Source organism: Mus musculus, chromosome 1, assembly GCF_000001635.26.
Source record: "Mus musculus strain C57BL/6J chromosome 1, GRCm38.p6 C57BL/6J".
NCBI lineage: Eukaryota > Metazoa > Chordata > Mammalia > Rodentia > Muridae > Mus > Mus musculus.
Window position 1 is genome coordinate 17,614,844 of NC_000067.6, and position 26,923 is coordinate 17,641,766.

General features: G+C 36.9%; 1 protein-coding gene and 1 long non-coding RNA gene across 10 annotated transcripts in view; one reads left to right on the plus strand and one right to left on the minus strand.

Moving 5' to 3' along the window:
* The window catches only part of Pi15 (peptidase inhibitor 15), a 29,039-nt gene extending 12,943 nt beyond the window's left edge, over positions 1-16,096 (plus strand). Inside the window, exons 3-6 of the mRNA NM_053191.2 lie at positions 4,940-5,058; positions 6,558-6,690; positions 6,804-6,919; positions 9,992-16,096. Of these exons, the coding sequence (NP_444421.2) occupies positions 4,940-5,058; positions 6,558-6,690; positions 6,804-6,919; positions 9,992-10,127 (504 nt within the window). The 3' untranslated portion in view covers positions 10,128-16,096. The remainder of the gene's footprint in view (positions 1-4,939; positions 5,059-6,557; positions 6,691-6,803; positions 6,920-9,991) is intronic.
* Positions 240-26,539, minus strand: Gm28154. 9 transcript variants are annotated; one of them, XR_003947754.1, is made up of 6 exons: positions 22,564-26,255; positions 22,216-22,302; positions 21,431-21,727; positions 9,780-9,843; positions 6,928-7,079; positions 240-468 (listed from the first exon to the last, which is right to left on the minus strand). It is a non-coding gene; the product is annotated as a predicted gene 28154 (long non-coding RNA). The 9 variants fall into 9 exon arrangements; XR_003947753.1 differs by lacking the exon at positions 240-468 and having other exon boundaries at positions 6,777-7,079; positions 9,780-9,840; XR_003947752.1 differs by lacking the exon at positions 240-468 and having other exon boundaries at positions 6,777-7,079.
* Between the last annotated feature and the right edge of the window lie 384 nt (positions 26,540-26,923).

Sequence of the window (26,923 nt, forward strand, 5' to 3'; positions counted from 1 at the left end):
TTTTTTTTTTTTTTTTTTGGTTTTTTGAGACAGGGTTTCTCTGTGTAGCCCTGGCTGTCCTGGAACTCACTTTGTAGACCAGGCTGGCCTTGAACTCAGAAATCCGCCTGCCTCTGCCTCCCAAGTGCTGGGATTAAAGGCGCACGCCACCACTGCCCGGCTTGATTCAAATTTTCTTAATTGGAGTTGAATGAAGATCAATTATGTGTTTTAAATAAATGGTTGATGAAAACAGACTCTCACAAATTTTAAATTTATTATCTTTAAGAATTTGAAATAAATATAAAGAAAAATACATCTGTGTTAACATAATAGAAATGATAACAGTGGATTTTGTGAATCATGCATGCTGGTACTGGTCAGGTTCCCATCCTCTAAGTGCAAATCCCGTTGTGATGGAGCACACTTGTAAATCAGTGCACAGGAGGTGGTGGCAGAAAAGTCCATCCTGAGATCCATAGTGAGATCCTGCCTCAAGAAATAAAGCAATATACACAAGTCAGTGTCCACCAATTCCCATTGTCTTCATGTACTTACAGTTTTGTCTCCCTAAATATTTTTACATACAATGTGTGGTGATGCTTTTGTTAGGATTGGGGATGCTGTTGCAGTCCATTTCTTTTACTTGCCTCCTTCTGTTTTTACAAATAGCATCATTTGAATATTATTGAATTCATCTAGTGAATTACCTGAATCATCCCTCTGCGGACCTGTCTTCTACTCTCTCCTCCGCAGCCTAACCAGGGCTCATTGCCGATCTCCTGGATAGTTTAGCAATGCTTCTTACTTGTTTATTTCAGTGTCCTTCAATGACCATTTCATAACCATGCCTATTTTAACACAATTTTAAGACAGAAATGTCTTTGATAATGCCCATGAAGTGTGTTGATGCTTTCGCTACTCTCCAAGGCAGTTATTTTGTCATCCCTTAATTTGTTTATGACTTCTGAAAATCATCTTACCCTAATGTAAAAGAAAGCATCACGCTAGTTATTAAAAACATCTAGTTAGTAAAACATCTCCTGTATGAAATGTCAAAAAATCCGAATATGTGTGAAATGCCCATGTAAATATCCAAGAAAATAAAGATCTACAAAATATTCCATGCTTGTCTTCCATATTATTGCTATGATGGTACACATGTCGATATCCAGCTCATAAATCTACCTCTAAAATGTTAATGTGGTAGGTTTGTTTCTGCACTTGGTCATTTAAGATGATCACAATGTACATAGAGCTTTTCCACAGTTGACTATGGTGTTCTAAACTATTCTTATTTCTCCCTTAATTTTCACTTTAATTTATTGCTTTTTTTTTACAGTGAGGTCTTTTTATGAAAGTAGCATATTTTGAAAGGGCATATTTATTTAATGTCTTCCTCTTGAAAATTAAATGTTTAAGCTCTATTTCTAAATGTAATACATTTATTTTTTGTTTAAGTGTTTCACTTGGCTTGATAATTATCCTTCCTATATTTTTAAGAAACTCATATAAGTCAAGAAGTACAGATTTAATATCCTCTTAAATCTTACAATACTATAAAAATAAAAGAAACAAATGTTAAAGAAACAAAACCAAATTTCACATCACTTTTTAAAATTTACCAGACTTTTATTATTTTCAACTTAAAATTACAATTGACAGTAATGCCTTATCTGCATGTTTTACATTGAAATATAAGACCATGTGCTCTTGTGAGAAGTCACAATCTTCTAATTATTGCAAACAATAGCAAAAGGCTGTAAGCACATGGTTTTTACCTGAACTTTTTCATTCTTCAAAATCGTCCTTTTGCACACTTCCATACTTTATTCTTTGAAGTTTTAAAGAAAATATTTTCAAATAAGTCTGTAATTATAATCTCAAGTTTAGAGTTACCTTCCCAAATTCCATTGTTTCTTACTAGCCAGAAGCCCTGGCTGGGACATAAGTAGACAGTCATATGTACCATTATCTCCCATGATTATGTCTGTTAGCACACTGAAGATCTCAAAACAGGACCCTTGGTATGACAGATTCTTATTTGTATTACATTAATATTATCTGGAAATTTTCTCCCATGAAGCAACATTTTTTGACTTCAGTTTTGTCTCTGAGTTAGACTCAAAAGATTTCTGAACTTGATGAGGATCCTGCATTCTTCTCATTTTCCTCTTATCTTTCAGGGTCACAACGGTCAGATAAGATGACATCAGTCTGAATCTGTTGTGTGTCTTAGGCTAAATGTTTCAGTTTCGTGTGATTTACAGTGAATACTCTGCTTAGCTCAAGCTATCACTAAATTTATTAATAAAGAGAAAATCCATGGTAACTATTTTAAAATGAAGCTAATTAGTCTATTTATGGTTAACTCAGTAGCTCTTAACTAGACTAGAAAAAAAAAAGCAAAAACAAAAAACAAACAAAAAATAACATTTGTAACCATAGGGCAGACCTACAAGAGTATACAACTTTACTCCATTGTAATCTACTTTAAGTTTATAAATGATCTAATTAATAGCATAATTTCTATTTCTAGTTTTCTATAACTGTTTCGCATATTCATTCACAATGCCTTTAATTTTTATTTCAATCATTAAGAAATATTGAAGGGTTCAGAAGTAGCTTAACTGTCACAGTGTCTTATCAGATTGTCAGAATATTTGAAAAAAGTTATTCTAATAAAAGATTATGCTATCTGGCATATTGATACTCATGTAGTGGAAACAAGGGCACATCTGTGCTTGCATTTGTTTCTTCTGTTGATACATCAATGGGGCACAATATTGAAATATATATATAATTTCATATATATTATATCATATAGCAGGTCAAAATATAATTCTGGCATTATATACTAAAATATATATCAGAAATACTATATTGCCAGTCCACAATCTTAAACCACATGCCTATGCAATTTACAACCCTTTTCTTAGAACTTCTGTAAGTTATTAAGTTCTTCCTGAGGTTAACCTGGCACCATTCATTCCAACACAGAATGTCCATATTGGAAGAAAGATCATATATTGCCTTAAAGGTAATAAAATTTTGTTAAAATTTCATTATTTTTTAAAAATGAAGTTACAATTTTTTAAGGTTCAACAAACCTCATAATATTCATACATTTATTAGGAGACATTAAATTCATCAATTATATATCCACTTGGGAGGAATTGTAGCCAATGGAGAGATAGCAAGTATGTAGATCAACATTATCAGAATGTGTTATAGTCTCTAATTTTAGAACTCCTGATGCAAAGTTACCCTTTGCCTTTTCGAGAGATGGTTGTGGGACAGGCTTGGAGACAGGGAGACAGCACAAACCATTTGTTCCACCCTCCAGAAGGTATTAGAGGGACAGTCAATCATATCTCCTACATGGAGGGAAATCTCCTCTGGGTGTGAGGAAATTTGCCTTCCAATCTCTTCTTTCAGGGACAAGGAGAAGGAAGAATCTGTCATATCAGTTTTTTAAGATCACACTTTGAGAGAAAAAGAAAACAGTTATACTCACTTGACCTGTAATTTTCTTCTTTATACTACTGCTGATTATAATTTTACATGTAAATATATAAGTGTTTGGTCCACAGTAATGCTAAATACACTTTCTTCATATTAAAATCCCTTATAATAGTCAACAAAGGATATGCTTAAAATATATTTTTTCAAGTATATGTGGACTGCTTGGTTTATGTTATTGCTATATCCAATATTTGGTATGCACATTATGAGCATAAAGACAGTATTATATATTATTAACATTGCTCAATTCCTAAAGATTTTTAAAAATATATTTAAGATATGTCATATTCTCTCTCTTTTTTCTCTCTCTTTCTCAACCAGAGGATGGAAATAATCTAGAGAGATACATACAAGCATGAAGATTTTAATCTTAGTTAATCTCCCAGAACTCCCATAAAAAATGTCAGGTGTATTGATACATGCTTGTAACTCAGAGCTCTGAAAGTGGAAAAGGAGAATCCCTAGGGCTTGCTAGCCATCCACTCTTGCTAATAGGCCAGGTTTAGAGAGATACCTTGTATAAATGAATGAATGAATGACTAAATAAATAAATAAAGCGTAACTAAGAAAGACAACTGATGTGAATCTCTGGACTCCACATGTGCATGCCCAACCCCTATATACAAATGAACATATATGTAATACACACACACAAACACACACCCACCCACCCATACACACACACACACACACACACACACACACACACACTTATATGATGAAGAGAACACATGTTAAATATTTTGAATTATTCTGTATAGAGTGCATGTTTTCAGTGGCCCTGATTTTTGGGGCTACTCAAGTATATCCAATTCATGATTCAGTGAATCTAAAGGAAAGCTACAAATTATCTTTTTGTTTTATAGATTAGTAACCTAGTAGGCAAATGATAAGATAAAGGACAAGCCCCAGTTATTGATGGTCTCAGTACCAAAATTAAGGATGAACATAAAATCACTCTGTTTCAGATCAGTGCTTTGTACCATGCTGTACTAGCATATTTCGTTGATTTCATGATTTTGAAATGCATAATCTGGCCTTTGAAAGTTACAGTATATTGGCATTGTTGATTTGGGCAAATTAGTTTGAATAAAATTGTTCTAATTATGTGAGAAAACATGGTTGGTAAAGTTCCTTGTTTCTGTAAAAAGGATTTTGTGAAACCAATTTATTTTAATACATTCTGATTTCACAGGTCATTTTGTAATGCCCCCATGTTACAATTAGATGTCATTTTTTTCTATCCTTCCCCAAAACTGATATCCCTATTGCATTAACTTCAAGTGAATTGTTCTGAATTTGCTTTGTTTTAGATAAAATAATTTAAGGACCCAGGGTTGAAAAGACTGGAAGTAGGAGCACCATTTCTTTCCTTTTTTGTTTTTGTTTAGCATAGCAAATTCAGCAAAACTGAAGAACTATTTTATTTCTACAGGTCTGGGATGAAAATCTTGCAAAATCGGCTGAGGCATGGGCAGCAACTTGCATTTGGGACCATGGACCTTCTTATTTGCTGAGATTTTTGGGTCAGAATTTGTCTGTACGAACTGGAAGGTAGGAAGCAGTTATCCATGTGCCTCAGTGATTATACTCCCTACAGAGAATGGTAACAATTTTAAGTCGAATCAGATGCCCCTTCATAGAATTGGGAACAAAACACCCATGGAAGGAGTTACTGAGACTAAGTTTGGAGCTGAGACAAAAGGATGGACCATCTAGAGACTGCCATATCCAGGGATCCATCCCATAATCAGCCTCCAAACGCTGACACCATTGCATACACTAGCAAGATTTTGCTGAAAGGACCCTGATATAGTTGTCTCTTGTGAGACTATGCCGGGGCCTAGCAAATACAGAAGTGGATGCTCACAGTCAGCTATTTGCTGGATCACAGGGCCCCCAATGGAGGAGCTAGAGAAAGTACCCAAGGAGCTAAAGGGATTTGCAACCCTATAGGTGGAACAACAATATGAACTACCCAGTACCCCCCAGAGCTCGTGTCTCTAGCTGCATATGTATCAGAAGATGGCCTAGTCTGCCATCACTGGAAAGAGAGGCCCATTGGTCTTGCAAACTTTATATGCCTCAGTACAGGGGAACGTGAGGGCCAAAAAGTGGGAGTGGGTGGGTATAGGAGTGGGGGGGAGGGTATGGGGGACTTTTGGGATAGCATTGGAAATGTAAATGAGGAAAATACCTAATTAAAATATTAAAAAAGAAAAAAAGAAAACTTCTACTGATTTCTGCAAGACAAAAGATGTTTGACTTATGAATAAACAATATTTTTTCAAAACACTCATACAACTATTTCATAAGACCTAATAAGACCATCTCTCTTTCTTATTTACTTTTGAAACATGCTACCTTTACCTGTATTTGCCATTGACCATACCGAATCCTAGGATTGATTGTGTATGCTGTGTCCTGCTTTCCAAACCCACACACCCAAAGTCTATGATCTTGTAGAAGCCATCTATGTATGTTTGTGTACAGAATTTTCCTTATTGTGTACATGTACATATAACAATGAAATTAGTAAACAGTCAAATTGGTAAGATAGAAAAATCTGCATTCACATATGTATGAACACAAGCATGTATGTACATGTAACTATGAGATAGCTGTTGTCATTGACAGGATTTTTTTTTTCTACTGAAAAACATCATGGCCAATATTATTTAACCTCACTTTTATTGGTACTTTAATTAGAGTTAAATTATTTTAACTATTTTTATTTGCCAAATTAAATCAATTATAAATTTCCATTGAGTAAATTTTATGTGTAAATTAAGTAGGATTTTATTTTTCCCAAATTATTTGCGTTTTTCTATTTTGGGGTATCCTGACATGGACTTGGACAATGAAGGCTCCTTGGACATTTTTTTTTCTTTTCTCTTCCAGAGAAATCAAGATCTTTATAGAGTGTGATTGTAATTGTCAGGCATGGACATGAGCTTGAGTTGTAATGAACAATCTTCCAAAACTTATTTATGGTGTAAATCGAGTCTACTCTGAGTACTGAGTTCTCTTTTGCTCTTTCTTTTGACATCTAGATATCGCTCTATCCTCCAGTTGGTCAAGCCATGGTATGATGAAGTCAAAGATTATGCCTTTCCTTACCCTCAGGACTGCAACCCTCGGTGTCCCATGCGATGCTTTGGGCCCATGTGCACTCATTATACACAGGTCATTTCAACTGCTCTCTTTATTTTGTTTCGCATATTTAAAAATGCTTTTCTTATTTGGATGACTGTTGGAATTTTTAAGCAATATTAGAAGATACTGGTTTATTTTTACAGATGGTTTGGGCCACTTCTAATCGAATAGGATGTGCAATTCACACTTGCCAAAACATGAACGTCTGGGGATCTGTGTGGCGAAGAGCAGTGTACTTGGTGTGCAACTATGCTCCAAAGTAAGTACCAAGTTGAGTTCCATTTCCTGAGTCATTAACTGGAGTGAGAGATAAACAGTCAGATGGGCATTTTTGATAGTTGTAGAAGTCAAAGCACTCTACTGAACTTCTTCATCCTCTCCTGTTCTTCATCTCCAGCCTCATCACTATGCCCATGGTCCTGGAAAAAAAAAGTGAGGGTAGAAGGTCTCTGGGTTAAATAGTAAGGAACACATGTTATGACACCTGAACTAGCTAAGTTCTCCTTACTTTCACTGCTTGTTCATGGTATGCGTAAGCTCTGTGATTCATAAGCAGTTGCACCTGTATCAAAGGCATCAAAAGTATCCTCAAGCACTAAAAAGTGTATCAATGGAATTAGAAGACATCCTCTATAGAAGGAATCAGCACCCTATTATTCTGAATTATCAGTAATTGAATGCTGTCCTACTTGTTTTATTAGGAAAACATCATATTGGGAAAGAATCTCCCCATATGCACACACTTTTTTTCAATAAAAATATACTCAGTCTCATCATCTTATAACCTATACAAATATATTATGAATTGATCAAAGATTAAAAACCTAGTCATGTTTGAATATTCTTTATAAATAACAATAAACATTTGCTAATATATGATAAAATGCCTTCTTGATAATAGTAACTGAGGAAGATAAAGTGCTCCAATATTTACACAGAGTTATCTTCCCATTTAGAATAAGTACCAAATTTGCAAAAAATTTATGCCACTCCTGGTGTCTTCTAAAGTGAGACTGAAACAAAAATTTTCTCCAGCGTGTCCAGCACAAGGAGGGAGTGGACAATATGTTATGAGTGCCAATGTGATCATGACCCATTGATATGACTGGGCCAATCCTGAAAAATTGTAAAATTCAGAACTATTGTAATGATAATAGTCTGAAAAAATGTAATTTTCAAAATTAATCTAAGCCCTGCATTTGCTTGATATTTTTACTTTCATGCCTTGTATTATCTTCTTAAGCACTTTACCCTTCATCCATCATAACTTGGCTGGGTTGCAATGAGATGATCAAAGACAGATTTTAAAAATTCATTTGGGTATTTGGTTTTTGGGAAAATAATAGAATTTCTTAATAGTATTGATCAATTTATAAGCTTCCCAAATAAGTCATTACATTAACATTAATGTAGTGATAGAAATATATGCTTTGGATCATAGATGACTAATACTTTTAAAATATAGACTGGGAGGTAAATATTATTCTTCCAACTTTAGCATGAAGTTTTCTTTAGGCTAGTGCTTTTAGTGGGAAAAAAGAGAAAGTGAGAAAATAAACAGAGAAAAGAGAAAGAACATATAAATAAATGAATTAGAACAAAAATGAAGGAATGGATAATATATTAAATGACTGCTTTACTGCTGTATTCTATACATTATCTATTCAATGAGTATGATTTTTTTATAAAATTTGGTAGCATAAGATAATATTACATATAATAAACTTTTAAAACTTATTTATTTATTTACTTAGTTATTCATTCATTTACTTATCCACTTTCCATCCCAATCACAGCCCCCTCTATCTTCCCTGTCCGTCCCCATGGCCCCTCCCCCATCCACTTGTAATAAACTCTAGTTCTGTGCTTTATTTCCCAAACTAAGTTCCTGATAGTTTTAAAAAATTAAAAATAAGTAGAAAATATGAAATTATATAACATAGGCGGATTCTGCACATTATTCTCATATAGCTTTGAATAAATATGTAGTAATAGATAATATTTTTATTACAGGGTAGGAGGAGTCAAGAGAAGATGAGAACACATGGGTCACATGATAGGAAACAGGCTTGGAGTGCTTCTAGATTATCATGTGATGCCACCAAAATGACCCTCTAGGAATCTTATCCTCTAGGCAAACAGGAGAATTCATTAAGTGGAAGTAGGAAGTCCTAAAACTTCATTTCAGTTTGTAATACGAATAGTTAATTAATAAATGTTTAATATGTACACTTTCTCAAGTTGAAATTGCCTGAGTTTTAACTGATGAGTTTGCTAGATAATTTCATATCCTGTATGTGTGCTTCATAGCCTGCTTTGTGCCTTATTGAGGTTGAATGCATATTAGGGTCTTTTGTGATCCTATGCTCAACCCTGACTTTAGCACTCATAGCCGATCTTCTTTTTTCATTTAATTTCCTTTACTTTGCTATCTGTATTAATAGTCTAATACTGAAAGTAAATTTATTGTCATCTTTTATTATAATGTAAAGAGCAAAACTGCAGAAGCATCATAGACTTGCTCAGCTATTGTAAATAGTGAACTTGCTTCATTATTAAAATCGTGGTATCATTGCTTATGGTCATGAAAAAGCAAAACTAAAACCAAGTAGATTTGACTTTCTATATGGAAAAAGCTTTGTGAATCACTTTAGCTCCTCTGAGCCAGTGTTCTCTCACTATAAGAGTAGTTTCCCTTGATTCTTATTTTATAAATATTAGACTACTAAAATTTTCATGCCTTTAAAAATAAACATTATGAGCTTTTGAAACCAAATATTTTTTCTACAGCACTGAAGAAAATGTTTTTCTCCTTCAGTAACCAACCAATTAGCTTCTCAGGGAGGAATGGAGCCTCAAGGGCACCTCTTCCATCTATGGCAGAATGTGAGCAGATCTAGGTTTGTGCAGATTCTGTGTGAGTTAGTTAAAACCCTAGCTATTTTAAAGTAGCACTGAGAAGCAGTCAGCCCAAAATGAGAAGCATTATGTGTGTATAACTGTGGCCTAACCTTGTGCTCTAGAACACTACTAGAGCAGAAGACAAATGTTATAGAATAAGCCTAATGTCCACAACTTATAATACTACCAGACATTGTACATAGGACTTCATTACTTACCTGTCAGTTAAGCTTCTGTTAACTTAGTCAGAGTGGGAGTGGCGATTTTAATAGCAATAGGCTGCTTTGGGAAAAAAAATTCTATTTTCAGTGTCTTATAAAAGTATGTTCTTTAAAAATATCATCCTGTGTCAATAGTGTGTACATGTAAAAGGAATCTGTCCTTGAGGTAAGTGAGTAGCACTAATACATCTTTGCCTTTTCCATCCTAGGGGTAACTGGATAGGAGAAGCACCATACAAAGTTGGAGTGCCATGTTCATCGTGTCCTCCAAGTTATGGTGGAGCCTGTACTGACAATCTGTGCTTTCCAGGGGTAACCACAAACTACCTGTACTGGTTTAAATAAGCTTTTTCCTTTCAAGGGGATACAATGGTTTCTGGACTAATAAGCATATATATATATATATATATATATATATATATATATTGTGAAGTTTGAACATCTTATATTTACTTTATTGTAATCCTGTTTTCATTTTAATTGCCAATTTACTAGTGTTTATCTAGAGTGTTAAGTCTTAGATACAAACAAAACATCATTTTCTACTTTTGAACTTAAGTTTAAATTACTGTATTTGTAGCATACACATATGTAGCTATGTACCCACAGTTGTTGCATCCAATTCTAAGACCTGCAATTCAGAGAAATTATGTTATTATGACCCTAAAGAGTGGGATGTATGTTCAAGCTATAATATATGTGTACTCCTATGTATACATATATAAAGATATGCTCACATATATGATGTGTGATATGACACATAGGTAATAATATGATGTGGTCGTTAACAGGGGAAAATTAAAAATATACTTGAGGTCATGAGACATTTTCAGGACAACTTCTATAATTCCCATGAATGTATAATTTGCAACTCAGTGATATTTGGAAATAACTTAATTAAGCAATTGTTGAATTCATTCTGGAGATACTTTATTTGGGTCTACAAAGTGAATGTTCAATTTATGTAAGTTTCCATAACACACCTTTTGCTTGGTTTCATTTTGGTTTTGAATTAGTAAGCATGTTTAGTGTTTACTGTGACTAATTTACTTTGCTGGTTATGGTCTGATAATTACATTTAATTCTTGCCTTTGAGAAGCTATCAGATGTCCCTAAAATAATAATTTTGCTATAAAATTATTTTTATTAGATATTTTCTTTTTTTCACATTTCAAATGTTATCCCCTTTTCTTGTTTGCCCCCCTGAAAACCCCGTATAACATCTTCCCTCCCCCTGCTCACTAACCTACCCACTCCCAGTTCCCTGTTCTGGCATTCCCCTACACTGGGGCATTGAGCCTTCACAGGATCAAGGGCCTCTCCTCCCATTGATATCTGACAAGGCCATCCTCTGCTACATATGCAGCTGGAGCCATGGGTCCCTCCATGTGTACTCTTTGGTTGGTGATTTAGTCCCTGTGATCTCTGGAAGTATTAGTTGGTTCATATTGTTGTTCCTCCTATGAGGCTGAAAACCCCTCAGCTCCTGGGTCCTTTCTCTAGCTCCTCCATTGGGGACCCTGTGCTCAGTCCAATGGTTGGTTGAGAGCATCCACCTCTCTATTTGTCAGACACTGGCAGAGCCTCTCAGGAAATAGCTATATCAGGCTTCTGTCAGCAAGCACTTGTTGGCATTCACAATAGTATCTGGGTTTGGTAACTGTATATGGGATGAATACCCAAGTGGGGAAGTCTCTGAGTGGCCGTTTCTTCAGTCTCTGCTCCAAACTTTGTCCTTCCATAGGTATTTTGTTTCCCCTTATAAGAAGGACCAAAGTATGCACACTTTGGTCTCCCTTCTTCTTGAGCTTCATGTGTTCTGTGAATTGTATCTTGGGTATACTGAGCTTCTGGGCTAATATCCACTTATCAGTGAGTGCATACCATGTGTGTTCTTTTGTGAGTGGGTTGTAAAATTATTTTTAGCAAATCATTTTTTATGTGTTTTGAGGGAACACACATAGTAACCACATACAGATAGGATAATTGGTAAACTCTACTGTCTCACATTAAAGTGCCTGTTTCCCAAGAGACTCCAGCTTCAATATACAAATGAGAGATGTAAGGTGTCTTAATTATATTTTTGTGAAGTGATATCATGACCAATGTTGCTTTAAAAAAAAAACACTTAAAATTGGAGACTTCCCTACACTTTCAGAAGGCTAGTCCATGATCATCATGGTGGAGAGTTGGAGCTGTTCAGGCAGGAAGCAAGGCACTGGAGCCATAGTTGAGAGCTTATTTACAGGCAGGAGGCAGAGTGAGTGAGACTGGGCTTGTCCTTGGCTTTTAAAACATTTAAATCAACCATTTGGAAATATATGTCTTAATTTAAAAAAAAATTTTTAAGAGAGGACAATATAACACCTGGGTCAAGACACAAAACAAATTATATTTAAAATACGTGTGCATATGTGAGTGCATTCATGTGTGAGCATAAGCATAGACTTAGAAAGTAAGTAAGCCTGGTCCTTTCAGAGGGCAAACAGGAGAAGAAAGCTACATATTTAAACTCCATACACAGCTGCAGTTCCTTAGGTGGATACATTGAAGGATGACAGTTAATTTCGTTCAATTCAATAGGAGATATATCCACAATCTGGATACTGGGCCTTCTTAAAGACAAACAAATGGTCTAAAAACTTTTAAACACTGAATATTGGGACTAAATGTTTTGTTAATAAGCGACCCTGCCTTTGTGGAAACATATATGGACCTTATTTAAATAAGTATTTAAGTATTTTAGAAATACAATAGAGAAAAGAAATATTACATAATTTAGAGTTGATCTAATTTCCTTTTCCTTCTTTTATTTCCTTTGAGACAGTCTCACATAATCCAGGTTAACCCTAAATTCACTGTATAGTCAAGGATAACCTGATTCCTGATTCTCTTGCCTCTAACTCTTAAATGCTGGCTTTATAGATTTGTACCACGTAGCTAAAGGTAGGAATTTTGTTTTGATGACATCTGCTTGACTTACTTAAGAATTTTTTTCCTTAAGGTTACTGAAGTAGAGCCATATAAACAGTAGTTTACAATCCTCATTTCCAGGTTACTTTCCAGTTTATATGTGTAGGAAGGTTTCTCAGTTCAAAGAAATAATAATGGTATTTATTATGTAGGTCCCAGACTTGCCCAGAAAAGTCAATCTACCATATTATCAGAAATTTATGAATATTAAAACAATCACTCATAGAGCTTCTTCTTGGCATGGACTCTTGTAATTAATTGCATATATTACAGCATGTTACCTACTGGATGTACTATAATAAATGTTTAATTCAGTAGATTTTTCAGAATTAGTTTAAAAGTCTAAAATTGTAAAAGCTAAAGTGAGCTTGCCTTTTCAAAACGTTTAAAGACTAAAAATTCTCTAAAACATAAAAGTTTGAATATAACAAATGTCCAAAAAACGTCATGCATGGCATGGTACTGAACTTGGGGTCTTCAAGCATGCAAAACAACTCTTTCAAAACTACAGCTAGAACCAGTAGCTTATTTATAACTTTACAAGTAAGCCAAAACCACAACGGATATATTTGTTATTCTGTCTGTACTTTTTAACATTGGTATGTAAAATGCCATGTGAAATATTCTCTTTCCTGGGCCATTGCAAATGATACTTTGCTTGTATCAATATAGTGTCTTACATTTGCATGGGGGTGCTAGGTTTTTGGATTTGCACTGTAATTCTCAGAGATGGAACAGGCCTGGCTATAAACTGTGTCACACAGGCAACTTTAAGTCATCAGCATTAAAGATATTATTTTGAAAGGTTTCATCAAAAATATGACTAACAGTATTGATTTCTCCCAATAATATTTATTTAGGGGAAAAGTAACATGTTGCTACAATATCATTTTTTAACCTTCACATAAGGGAAAAAATAAATATGAAATTGCTGCACTACTTACTAGAAATGTGTGTAAACTGTGCAGGTGTGGTCTTAGCATTCTTGTAATGACAGACAAGCTTGATTTAATAACACAGAAGCCAAGATGATTAGCACTATTATTTTTGCTTTTAACCCATCAAAGCTTCTCTAGAACTTTTATCTAGCTCTGCTGTTATCTGCACTTGAGATGTTCATGAAAATTTTATTTCTAATTTTTATACAGTCTTGATACAGTATACTCTGAATATTTTAATCAAAAATAATATATTTCTCATATTTTTGAATTAAACAAACCCATAAAGTTTACACTATGAATCCAGTGCATATTTATACTACTTTAAGTATTTCACTTAAAGGTTCACTCCTTGCTTGGTAAATAATGCAAAAATAAATGGATGAGATGAAAGTTTTCCTAAAGGAAGGCAGTACTAAAACCAGTACTATTTTTCCCCTTGGTATTTAGATTTCACAATATCATGCATGGAATGTGAATCTTATAGATAGAAAGATTTACCTACTCAAGTATTTAGGGGATAAAATTATATTTCTAGTAGTAGTTAATATTGTTTTTTTTTTTTTTTACAGGGGTTTTGTATTTGTGTGTGTGTGTGTGTGTGTGTGTGTGTGTGTGTGTGTGTGAAGATATTCAAACCTATGGCAAGGCCTTTTAAAAGTTGTGGCATGGCTCAACTTGGAATTGTAAAATGCTGATTAAAATAGAAAGTTAAACAAGTCAATGGTTAGTGGTGCTGAAAAAAATACAATTACCATATTGTTACAATTTTTGAGGTTTTTTTGAAACTACAGTTGTTACTATTAGATATGAATGAGCAATAGTTGCCTATTCTGCTGCTAAATATATGGTGCTAAATGAATTGTTAGTGTCAACAGTTTTAAAATCACTTCCTTTTAAAATCTATTCTTGATTCAGAAGTAATAGCAAAACTTTCTAATCTTTACCAATATATGACAGTTGAATCTGCTTTCTCTTTATTTAACAATACAATATCATTACATGTAAATATATTTCTTTAGAAGTGACCATTCTTCAAGTGGATATTGGTTTTTCTTTGTGTGTGTGTGTTTGTGTGTGTGTGTGTGTGTGTGTGTGTGTGTGTGTGTGTGTGTGTGTGTGTGTGAGAGAGAGAGAGAGAGAGAGAGAGAGAGATGTATGGCCTGAAAGGTAAAATTACCCGTGTTAACCATGCTGCAGGCCGTGGCGCCCTCTGGTGTTTCAAAAGACAAATTTGTATATTTGATAAAAGCTATTTGTGCTTAGTGAAAATTTGTTTTGCACTGTCCCAGAATTTTTCACCCTGGATCTCCCAGGATTAAAACCACAAGACAAGCTTGAGTCTATTGACATGCCTTCTTAAGAGTAAAGAACCCAGACAGTACTTCATTCACTTTAAAAAAAAAAATGTAATGTCCACTCTAAGGTACTTAGTTTCAGTTTTATTGTATTTTATTTTATTGGAAATGATTTATCATTGCATCTCATTTTTAAGAGTTGTTGTTTTACTTAGCTCAGGACATATCGTAATAGGAGACCATATAAAATAGTAACTAGTTACATATACCACGGAGCCATCTATGCTGATTGCATATCTATCATTTGTGTGTTATGCTTCATACTACAGAAGTAACACTAACTTGCTATTATTCCAATAACAGTTTAACTTATGACACTCATGTGATGATAGATTTCATAAACTGTCTTAAAGCATCAGATAACCTCAGGTTATTTTCAAACTTGTTTAAGAATGGGAAGCTCTTCTAGGATCTAAACCACACACAAAGCTTCAAAATATGGACCTATTCTTTTCAAACCTAGTGCCCGGAAACTTTATTCTTTGGGCTGTAGAATTTCATTACACTAAACGACATTCTGCTAAGTTAGTTAATTACCCGGATTTTTCCTGAAACAATCAGTTACAGAAAGAACAAAATTTGAAAGCCTAAAGTATTTCTGGAGTTCTTTTACATAACTACTTTCACTCTGACTGTGCTGGCAATCTACTAGTTTTGAAGGGAATCAAACACTGGGCTCATTTTGTCCCTGGCTGCTTATTACAGCATTTGTGTTTTTTTTTTTTAATTTTACTTTTAAGCTGGATAATGAATTAAGTATGGTGCATATATGAAGAGTATGCTTTTTAAAAATATGTTCATCTTTCAAGTATTTATATAGTCCTAAAATTGAATGTATCACTTCAGAAATTGTAAGCATAAATATGACGGCTGGCTGCAATTCATTCTGTAGAGTTGCATTGGTGAACAGGTGCTCCTTTATGTAGTGATACAGTGTTATGAATGTATGGATTTTTAACCTCTGTACTTGCAGACCATAGCAAATGTAGCTTTTAAACCTGACTGTGTTATTTTTCCTTCAATAAAATATTATTCATTATTTTGATTTTGAGATCTGAGTGTTTTTTCTGATATTCTAAGAAGCAGATGATATAACTTTGAGAAGAAATTATTCCCATTTCTAAAGCATCAACGAATGCAATGTTAGCACATCAGTAAATTACAGTAACTGGTTTTCTTCGTTCTCATTTATCTCCTTACTTAGCCTTCCCCTTATTTTCTCAAAATTTCCCCTTATTTTCAGAAAAGTAAAACATACATAGAAAATAACATTTTTAGAACGATGTATCAAGATTTTCTGTATGTGAGAAATTATAACAGATACCTAAGCTATCTTTATGTTTAGCCTTACAGAGGCTCCAAAGCGTGCCGCGGGCAATCCTGGGCACAGGAACCTTCTGGGTAGTCACTGGCTTGGGATTATCAGGGTGTCACACCTCTGAGGAGTTGACAGATCTCATAGGCAATCCCAACGAAACACAAAATAACCCAGAAATTAGCTAAATTTATTCTTGGTGTTTTAGCTTATGAAAAAGCCTCCCTAAGTCATTTCAGAGAGGGTCTCCCACCCAGCCCCATAGCTCATTTTTTAACTCTCTTCCTCTTGCTAGGCACCCTTTGTCTCATCTCTTACTCTTATTTCAAGTCTCCAGTCTCCAACCAATACCTCTGGGAAGTTCTTTCCACCAACACAGGCTAAAGGGATATGTTAGTTGATTTGTTTTTAATTAATTAATACTGATATATTAATTAATTGATTGGTTTCTGTGTTTGCAAATCTTATCCTTACAGACTTGGCCAATTGATATAAACAATACGTTATACTTCTAGTTTTGTAGATGGAGAAAGTTTCTGAAATGAAGATTTGTTATGTGTGGGGGTGATAAATGCTTTCAATTGTTTCTACACAGTGAGAGACTTGCCACATGCACTGTGGGGTTATTGGGGTCCTGTATCCACCCCAGGGATTGGGCCACTTGTGGAGGAGGGATATGGAAAGTTTTGACTGCAATTCCTGGGTGTTGGGCTATGGGAAGCCCCAAGACCCTGCTTTGGGTGTGGGGAGTGCAGTCTGAGGTTCCTGGGGATTGCTGAAGCCTTGGGGGTCCCCGGGCCTGCACAGGGGTACTGCTGGGAGCTGAAGAAGTGCTGAGAACAGAGTCAGGGGCCTCACGGGCTGGATCTAGATCAGGGCTGTAGAGGAAAAGAGGGGAGCTCCAGCTGGGTCCTGCAGGGAGGAGAGTCCTTGTATTTCTTAGTGGGTGACTTGGCTTGATGGAGGCCATGACTGGGAGCACAGAGGCCTCCTGAAGAAGATTAAAAGCAACTCTTTAGACAAAGGCCTGCTCCATTGCTCCCCATGGTGGATGCCGATGATGAAAAGTGACAGTCCATGGTTTTTAGACATTTATTGTCATGGCAGAGAGTTTTGATGAGTAAAACCATACCCCACTTTCTCAGGGTGAGCCTGAGGTTAAATACTTTTTGCAGAAAAGGGTGTCTAGGAAGGAGAGTTTATTGGCTAAGCCCTTCAGACCTTTAGATGCCTCATTAAAATAGAGTTCTGTCTTGAGGCTACATGACCTGTGGTCATGTTTTCTACCTATGGAGGGGCTTGGGGCATTGCCCTTATGTGACTGATGGCCACAAAATTATGGAGAGTTGAGGCCTCTTGTAAGGAGTCTGGTGTCCAAGAGCATGACAAAACACCTACTGTCCCTTGCAGGGTTATCACTTGTGGAGTCATCTGCGGGGTCACTGGGGTTTCAATCAGAAACCAGACTGCCTTTCACAGCCCCACAATGCACTAATGAGAAATAAACACACAAGGCAAAAGGGGGACTAATAGGAAAGCTGGGAGGAGTTGAAACTTGGGAGCAGAGGATGGATGTAATCTAAATGTACTTAATGAAATTACAAACATATAGAATAGTTGATTGACAGTGGTTACTCTCATTTCCTCCTTAAGTGAAATGACCAATACAGGAATTGGAGGTGGAGCATCTGGGGACCAGTAAGTGGTCCAAGACTGCTGCTCTCTCTAGTCTGTGCCCTTTTAGAATTTTCCCACATAACTGTACTTAGTGATTCATAGGATTAAAAACTAAAATGTAAAATAATTTACAAGCAAAGGTACAAGCTAAGACTAAAAATACCTAGTAGACAAATATTATCTTTCCCATGACAACCAACTTTCTGACACATTATTGTGTTGAAACAGTAATAATAATCTAATCAGCTCCAATGAAGTAGGTGAATAATTAAATAAATGTCAATTTCAACCATCATAAGACTCTGATAAGTATTTATAGGGATGTGCTAATCTACAGGAATGAAAATAAGTGCTTGGGGAAAGATTAATATCATGTACATTTAGCTGAATAATAGTTCTAAATTCTCCGAAGGCCCTGCTGTTGGTTCTTGGTCTAATTAATGGTACCAGGCATGAGTTTCATCTATGGAGTTAGCTGAGGAGCTACTGGCAACTGATGGCTTCTGGGAGAGGGATAGTCATTATTTTCTTCAGACATGGGATATCCATGTTGCAATAGATGCATGCACATATGGGCAGAACTAAGTAAACTCAGTGGATTTAATTTCTTAGAATATATGAGCTTTGGAGAAAAAGTCATAGTAGAATAGGTAGAAACTAGAGGGGAGGAAATTGAGGTTGAAGTTGATCAAATGCATTATATACATGTATGGCATTCTCAAATAATAAAAATAGGATAATAATCTTAATCCTACTTGTAAAAACAGCTATGCTATCATGGACACTTAATTAATTCATATTTATCTTGATGGATTTGTTATGAGCAGATAAACTGTCATGATTAGCCTTGTTTTTAAATGAGTCCATAGAAATTGTACAAAATGGTGCTTTATTAGATTTTCATACATTTACATATCCTACATCTGATAGAGGGGTAATATCCAATATATACAAAGAACTTCAGAAATTAGGCTCCAGATAATCAAATAACCCTATTAAAAATGGGGTATAGAGCTAAACAAATAATTCTCAATTGAGGAAACTCGAATGGTTGAGAAGAGCCTAAAGAAATGTTTAAAACCCTTAGTCATTAGGGATATGCAAATCAAAACAACCATGAGACTCCACCTAATACCAGTCAGAATGGCTAGGATAAAGAACTCAGGTGACAGCAGATGCTGGCGAGGATGTGGAGAAAGAGGAACACTCCTCCGTGGGATTGCAAGCTAGTATAACCACTCTGGAAATCAGTATGGCAGTTACTCAGAAAATTGGACATAATATTACCTCAGTGTGAGAACAAAATAAAGCGGGGCCCTGGGAGCCCTGGGGAAAAGTGGGGAGGAAAAATATGCCACCACCGACCAGAGTTCCTCTGCTCTGGGCAGGCCAACTCGGTGAGACTGCCAGGTGCTTTCCACATGGCCCCGGTGGACATCTAAGCCTCTGATCCACACAGTGGGGGGTAGAGAAAGAGCAGCCTCAAACAGGGGACCCCAGAGCTACTTTGCTAAAGCCACCAGGGTTATAGAAGAGAGGGAGAAGGGAAGGTGTTCCCGACACTGACCAGAGTGCGCAGCGGAACTTGATGGAGCCAAGACTCTCTATGGTTTAAGAACTTTATTATAGAAAGGCAGGGAAAGAGAAAAGGGAGAGAGAGAGAGAGAGAGAGACAGAGAGAGAGAGAGAGAGAGAGAGAGAGAGAGAGAGAGAGAGAGAGAGGAGAAAGGTTAAAGAGAAAGAGAGAGAGAGGAGAGGAAAGAAGAAGACAAAGAGAAAGGAAAGAGAAGAGAGAAGTGAGAGGTAAAGGAACAAAGGAGTGAGAGAGCAAGGAGGGGGCTTAACAGCCCCTTTTATGGTCTTTACTGTTGCTAGGTAACTGGGGAGGAAGTTTAGCCTGAAGGTCAGAAGCTTGGGCCATTGCTTTCCTGAATACTGACCATGCTTTTCTTATGGGAGCTGTGGGAGATGGTAACTTAGGCAGGGGCCAGAGTTTCTGGAGCATGAGAGAATGCCTACCATATCATGTAGGTGAATTATAACCATCGGGGTTCAGACCTCAGCTCGACTGGATACTAGCCTGCAATTCCCCACACCTGAGGACTCAGCTATACCACTCCTGGGCATATACCCAAAAGATGCTCCAACATATAACAAGGATACATGCTCCACTGTGTTCATAGTAGCCTTATTTATAATAGCCAGAAGGTGGAAAGAACCCAGATGTCCCTCAACAGAGGAATGGAATCAGAAAATGTGATAAATTTACACAATGGAGTACTACTCAGCTTTTAAAAACAATGAATTCATGAAATTCTTAGGCAAATGAATGGAACTAGAAAATATCATCATGAGTGAGTTAACCCAATAACAAAAGAACACACATGGTATGCACCCTCTGGTAAGTGGATATTAGACCAAAAGCTTGGAATACCCAAGATAAAATTCACAGACCACATGAAGCTCAAGAAGTAGGAAGACTAAAGTGCATGTGCTTTGGTCCTTCTTAGAAGGGATAACAAAATACTCATTGGAGCAAATATGGAGACAAAATGTAGAGTAGAGACTGAAGGAAAGGCCATCCACAGACTGTCCAACCTTGGGATCTATCATATACAGTCACCAATTAACACAGCCAGTATTGTGGATGCCAAGAAATGCATGCTGACAGAAGAGGCTTTGCCAGTGCCTGACATATACAGAGGCTGATGCTTGAAGTCAACCATTGGACTGATCATGGGGTCCCCAATGGAGGAATTAGAGAAAGGACTGAAGTAGCTTAAGGGGTTTGCAACCCCAGAGGAAGAACAGCAATATCAACCAACCAGAGATCCCAGGATCTAAACCACCAACCAAGGAGTTCACATCCAGGGCTCCAGCTGCATATGTAGCAAAGGATGGCCTTGTCAGGCATCAGTGGGAGAAGAGGCCCTTGGACCTGTGAAGGCTTGCTGCTCCAATGTAGAGTAATTCGAGGGCAAGGACGTGGGAGTTGTTGGGTGGTTGGGGCACACCCTCATAGAAGCAGGAGGAGGGGGGTGGCTAGGGGATTTCTGGGTGGAAATAGAGAAAGGGGATAACATTTGAAATGTAAATAAAATATTCTTTTATTTTTAGGGACCCTATTATCTTCAGAGATAGAATTTTCGGTCATATTCTGTATCTTCAGGTGTGTTGGTGTATCTAGGGCTTGCTGTGGTGGGAGAACCTGGTTCTGATGATGCCAAAGTATATTGGCTTCTGTTGCTTATGATCTTGTACTTGCCTCTTGCAATCTGGTTCCCCCTAGTGTTAGCTAGTTTAGGTGTCTCTGTCTGGTTCCTACATTTTATGTCCTTGGGTTTATGCTAGTTTCCTGGTAGGCCTGTGGCCCTGGCTGTAGCACACCTCCTATGAGGCCTTCAGGCAGTGGGGCCCTGGATGCAACAGATCTCCTGGGAGGCCTTGAGACTGTGGTGTGTTCTGAGGAGCAGACAAGCTGGTACTCTGCCATGGGAGAAGGCACCACCAGAAGGGGAGTATAATTCACGTAGCAGGGGTTGGAGGCTGATTGTTCCTGAGACGAATGGGCTCCTCTAGACTCTCAGCAGGTGTGTCTGTCCAATTGTCCTGGACATCAAGTGCAAGAGTATGGTCTTGATTCTTCCTTGAAATTTGGAGTTTGGTTCTGGGTAATTCAGTTTTCTGAAACAATTTTATAAATGTTATAATAAAGTTTTCTTATAGTTTGACTTTTCTAAATCAAAATTTATATTTGTAACTTAAATTTATTTTACTGGTTTGTCTCTATTCTTTCTTGAAATGGTAGTTATTAACTCTAAAAATTTTGTTTTAAAGATTTTATCATATTTAAAATATTATTTTCATTACCCATAAAGTATAAATGAATTTTAGGTCAAGTAGTTTGAGCTCGTGTGGATAGATGTTTGAGAGAAATGATCTAATATGCATTTTAAGGTGATAAAGGGAATTCATCTCTTTATGTATACATTTAAAAATCTTTATGATAAGTCCTAAAATGTATAAGATATATTTATTTATCTATTTATCTATTTATTAATTCATTCATATTCTACTTACATTTCCCAAACTACTCCTCCTTCAGGTCCCCCCTTGACAGAGTCCATCCCCCTTTCTTGATTGATTTCCTTTTCCTCTGAGAAGGTACCTACCCTCCCTGGGTATCCTCCAACCATGGTACTATCAAGTCTCTGCTGACTTTGGCAAATTCTCTCCTACTGAGGCCAGATAAGGCAGCCCTGTTGGGGAAAACAGATTCTACAGTCAGGCAACAGCTTTATGGACAGATCCCACTCCAGGTTTTGGGGGACCCATATGGAGACTAAGTTGCACATCTGCTACATATGTGCCAGGGGCCTAGGTCCAGTTCCTGTTAGCTCTTTGGTTGGTGGCTCAATCTCTGAAAGGTCCCAAAGGTCTAGACTCTGTTGGACTTTTAGAGTTCCTATCTCCTTCAGGCCTTCAATCCTTCCCATAACTCCTCCACAAGAGTCCCCGACCTCCTTTTAATGTTTGACTGTGGGTATCAGCATTTGGTTTCATCAGCTGCTGGGTAGAGCCTCTCAGAAGACAACTATTCTAGGCTCCAATCTGCAAGAAGAACAGAGTATCATTGTGTCAGGAACTGGTCTTTGCCTAGGGGATGGGCTTGTTGTTCGTTGGCCATTCCTTCAGTCCCTGCTCCATTTTTATCTCTGTAGTTCTTTTAGACAGGACAAGATATTTGTTTTAGCTGTTTGAAACATCCCTTTTGTTTCTAAAGCTCTATGATGGAAAACATAGTTTCCCAATAACAATTTTAGATGCAAAAAGTAACCAAACTTTATCATGAAAATAAAAATAGAATTAATGTGTAATTTATGTACACATTAATTCTATTTAGAGTAAAATTTAGATGGCTATAGAATTGTGGGTAAGTGCTATCTTACTATTTCAAAATATTAATGGGATGCTTGACATTATTCAAAGAACACCTCGAGTTGAAAGAACATTAAACAGAAGTTAAATAACATTCATCATAACTGGGGCCATCTACTCATCTCAAAGATTTTGACTCAGAATTGTTCCTGTCTAAAGGAAATGCAGAGAAAATAATGGAGCAGAGACTGAAGAAAAGGCCATTTAAAGACAGCCCAACATGGGATCCATTCCATGCTCAGGCACCAAACTCCGACATTATTGCTGATGCCATGTTGTGCTTGCAGACAGGAGTCTGACATGGCTGTCCTCTGAGAGGCTCTACTGACAACTGACTGAGACAGATTCAGATACAGACAATCATTGGACAGAGATCAGAGACCCCTTTGGAAGAGTTAGGGAAAGGACTGAAGGAGCAGAAGAAGATTGTAACCCCAAAGGAAGATAAACAATATCCACTCATCAGACCCCTCAGGGCTCCCAGAGACTAAGCCACCTACTGAGGAGCATACATGGCCTTGTCTGCCCTCAATGGGAGGGGATAAGCTTGGTCTTGTAGAGGCTTGATGACTCTTGATGACCATAACATTTTAATACCAACTATGGCAAACTACCATTAACCTTGCCAAACAGGTGAAACTTTTTTTATGGCCTACATTGTTTTTTTATCATGACAGAAAATAAAACAATTCTAAAAAGTTTTCACTGAGAGGACTATACATAAAAAGTTGAAATTCAATTTAAAAATATACAATGAAGTGGTTGTCCTTTAGGGGAAAGAAGATGCTGTTAAAGTAGGAGAACAATAAACTCAGTGCTCACCAAGGGCAGTTAGTTAAAAAGACTATTTTTTCTAGGTTATTTTCTACATTAATTTGCCAAGTAGGAATTAATATGGTACTTTTGGACATGGATTGTGATTGGATAAGTATCTATGCTGATATTTCCTCCAAAACTGAAGCTAATTTATTCAGAAAGAAGGTCATGTCAGCACCTGGAGGAGAGACCTCTTGAGCCAAGTTCAACTCTATGCTTAGAAACTAGCCATGCCCTGCTAGAGCTGTCCAGCTAAAGACTTACTAGGAGTGCTCTTCTAGATAAAGCCCTGTATTAGTTGACAAATTTTCACTCAAAATAGTTATCAATGAAATTTACCAACTACTTTTTCGTGCCACTATTTAACCCAAGACTGAGAGAAATATCATCAGTAAACTACTGCTGATGGAGCACAACTCTCCACAGTGACAGCAGCACTATAGGACCATAAAAAAGCTTCCAGTGTGTGAAGTCAAAATAAGAGGGTATGAACATTATTTTCCACTTAATCATTATTATTTTCTTTGGATTAAATATTTCAATTTTTTTTAGACCTGTTTCTTTTTACAATTTTGTTCAAAAGTTGCCTTTTTTTTCTCCCCACTGGATCTGATTCACAAAACAAATAAGATTTCCACTAACCACAGCCATCAGCTTGGGCTGGTTCTTGGCACAGGTCTCAATGACTACTTGAACATACTTCTCAAAAGGCAGCAAACAAGTTTCTGGTTTAGAAAGAACTTGGAAAATAAAACAACAAATCTTACATTTTGTTTGATCTATACACTACTACACCTGGCCTATTAATCCATTTCTTCTTTACAGAATAAACAATAAGAGGGAATGCCGTGTCATTTTGGAAGAAGTTATGTCTATACAAAAAAAACTTAGCAAGCAATAATTAAAACTTTCATCATAATCTAGGGTCATTTATACTATATGTCACTGGCTTAAAACTTAATCATTTTGACTAGTCAAAAGAGAAAAATGAAGATGAAGCAAAGAGAGAGAGAGAGAGAGAGAGAGAGAGAGAGAGAGAGAGAGAGAGAGAACTTGCTACTGTAGATGAGCTCACCTGATTTTAACCTAACTCTCTCCTTTCTGCACCACATTTAATGTAAATCTGAGCAGCCTCTCCTCTCCAAAGATGCTTGCTTTATTGAAACAATGATTAGAGTCTAAATAATTTGTTCTACATTTATGCACAGTGATGAGGCCATTTTTAGGAAAGCACTAGAGTCCTGTTTTGAGTTCATTCTCTCTTCCTCGTTTGGTATTTAACTTAGGATGGGCACAGTCTTATTGAAGAATACATGAGACACTTGAACCAACTGTTGTAGATGATACTTTTGTCTTCTTAGTCTGTCATTTTGCATGCACACTTGTGTCAGGAGCAATCTCTAAGAGGCTCTCTGTAGAGGCCTTGTCTAAGGTAGGGCTTCTATAGCTACGATAAAACACTACAATAAAAAACAAATTGGAGAAAAAAAGGATTTACTCGGCTTATACTTCCATATTACTGAAGGTAATCAGGATAGGAATTCTAACGGGGGAGTTACCTGGAGGCAGGAGAAAATGCAGATGCGCGGAGGAGTGCTGCCTATCCTCTTGTTCTTTATGGCCTGCAACCTGCTTCCTTATAGAACTGAGTACCACCAGCCATTCAATAGCACTGTCCACAATGGAATGGGCCTTCTCACATCAATCCCTAGTTAAGAACATGCTCTGCAGTTTTATCTTATAGACAGATTTTCTTAATTGACGTTCCCAACTTTCAGATGAATGTAGCCTTTGTCAAGTTCAGGTAAAACTAGCTGGGATAATTGATCCCTATGTAAATTGACACACAAGCATAGCATTGTTAAGACATAGTCTTTCCTTTTCTGTTTATCCTAAGAATACATCTTTAAATTGTTTATTCAATCTTGCTTTATCTTTGGCAAACGGTATCTGTCAAGAAAATTGTCCATTTTATTTAGAATTTACAATTTTGTGGAGTACAGGTTTTTGAAGTAAGACCTAACGAATCTTTAGATTTCCTCATTGTCTGTTGTTTTTAGCCCCCTTTTGATTTCCGATTTTGCCAATTTGGATATTGCCTCTGCCTTTTAGTTTGATTGGATAAGGATTTCTTGTTGATGATCTCAAAGAACCAACTCTTTCATTGAGTCTTTGTATTGTTTTCTTTGTTACTAATTGATTTATTTCAGCTCTGAGTTTGAGTATTTCTTGCTATCTACTCCTCTGTAAAGAATCACACCAAACATAGTGTGTTTGCTCATTTTTAAACTAAAGCTTTTAGGTGTGTTGTTTTTCCTGGCAGCCCTCCAGAAAAGGAATCAGAGTTTTAGGCCAGTTTATGGAGCCCAGTGGAAGGTTGCAGTTTGGGGCTGCTGAGTGGGCTTTACATAAAGGTAGAAGCCTGCTGGTCTCCTCCTCCTCCTCCTCCTCCTCCTCCTCCTCCTCCTCCTCCTCCTCCTCCTCCTCCTCCTCTTCCTCCTTCTCCTCCTCCTTCTTCTTCCTCCTTCTCCTTCTCCTTCTCCTTCTCCTTCTCCTTCTCCTTCTCCTTCTCCTTCTTCTCCTCCTCCTCCTCCTTCTCCTTCTCCTTCTTCATTAGATATTTTCTTTATTTACATTACAAATGCTATCCCGAAAGTCCCCTATACCCTCCCCCTGCCCTGGTCCCCAACCCACCCACTCACCTTGTACTGGGACATACAATCTTCGAAAGACCAAGGGCCTTTCCTCCCAATAATGGCTGAAGCGGCCATCTTCTGCTACATATGCAGCTAAAGAAAAGAGCTCTGGGGTTACTGGTTAGTTCACATTGTTGTTCCCCCTATAGGGTTGCAGACCCCTTCAGCTCCTTGGGTACTTGCTGATGGGACTGCAAGCTGGTACAACCACTCTGGAAATCAGTCTGATGGTTCCTCAGAAAATTGGACATAGTACTACCAGAGGATCCAGCAATACCTCTCTTGGGCATATACCCAGAAGATGTTCCAACTTGTAATAAGGACACATGCTCCACTATGTTCATAGCAGCCTTATTTATAATAGCCAGAAGCTGGAAAAACCCTAGATGTCCCTCAACAGAGAAATGGATACAGAAAATGTGGTACATTT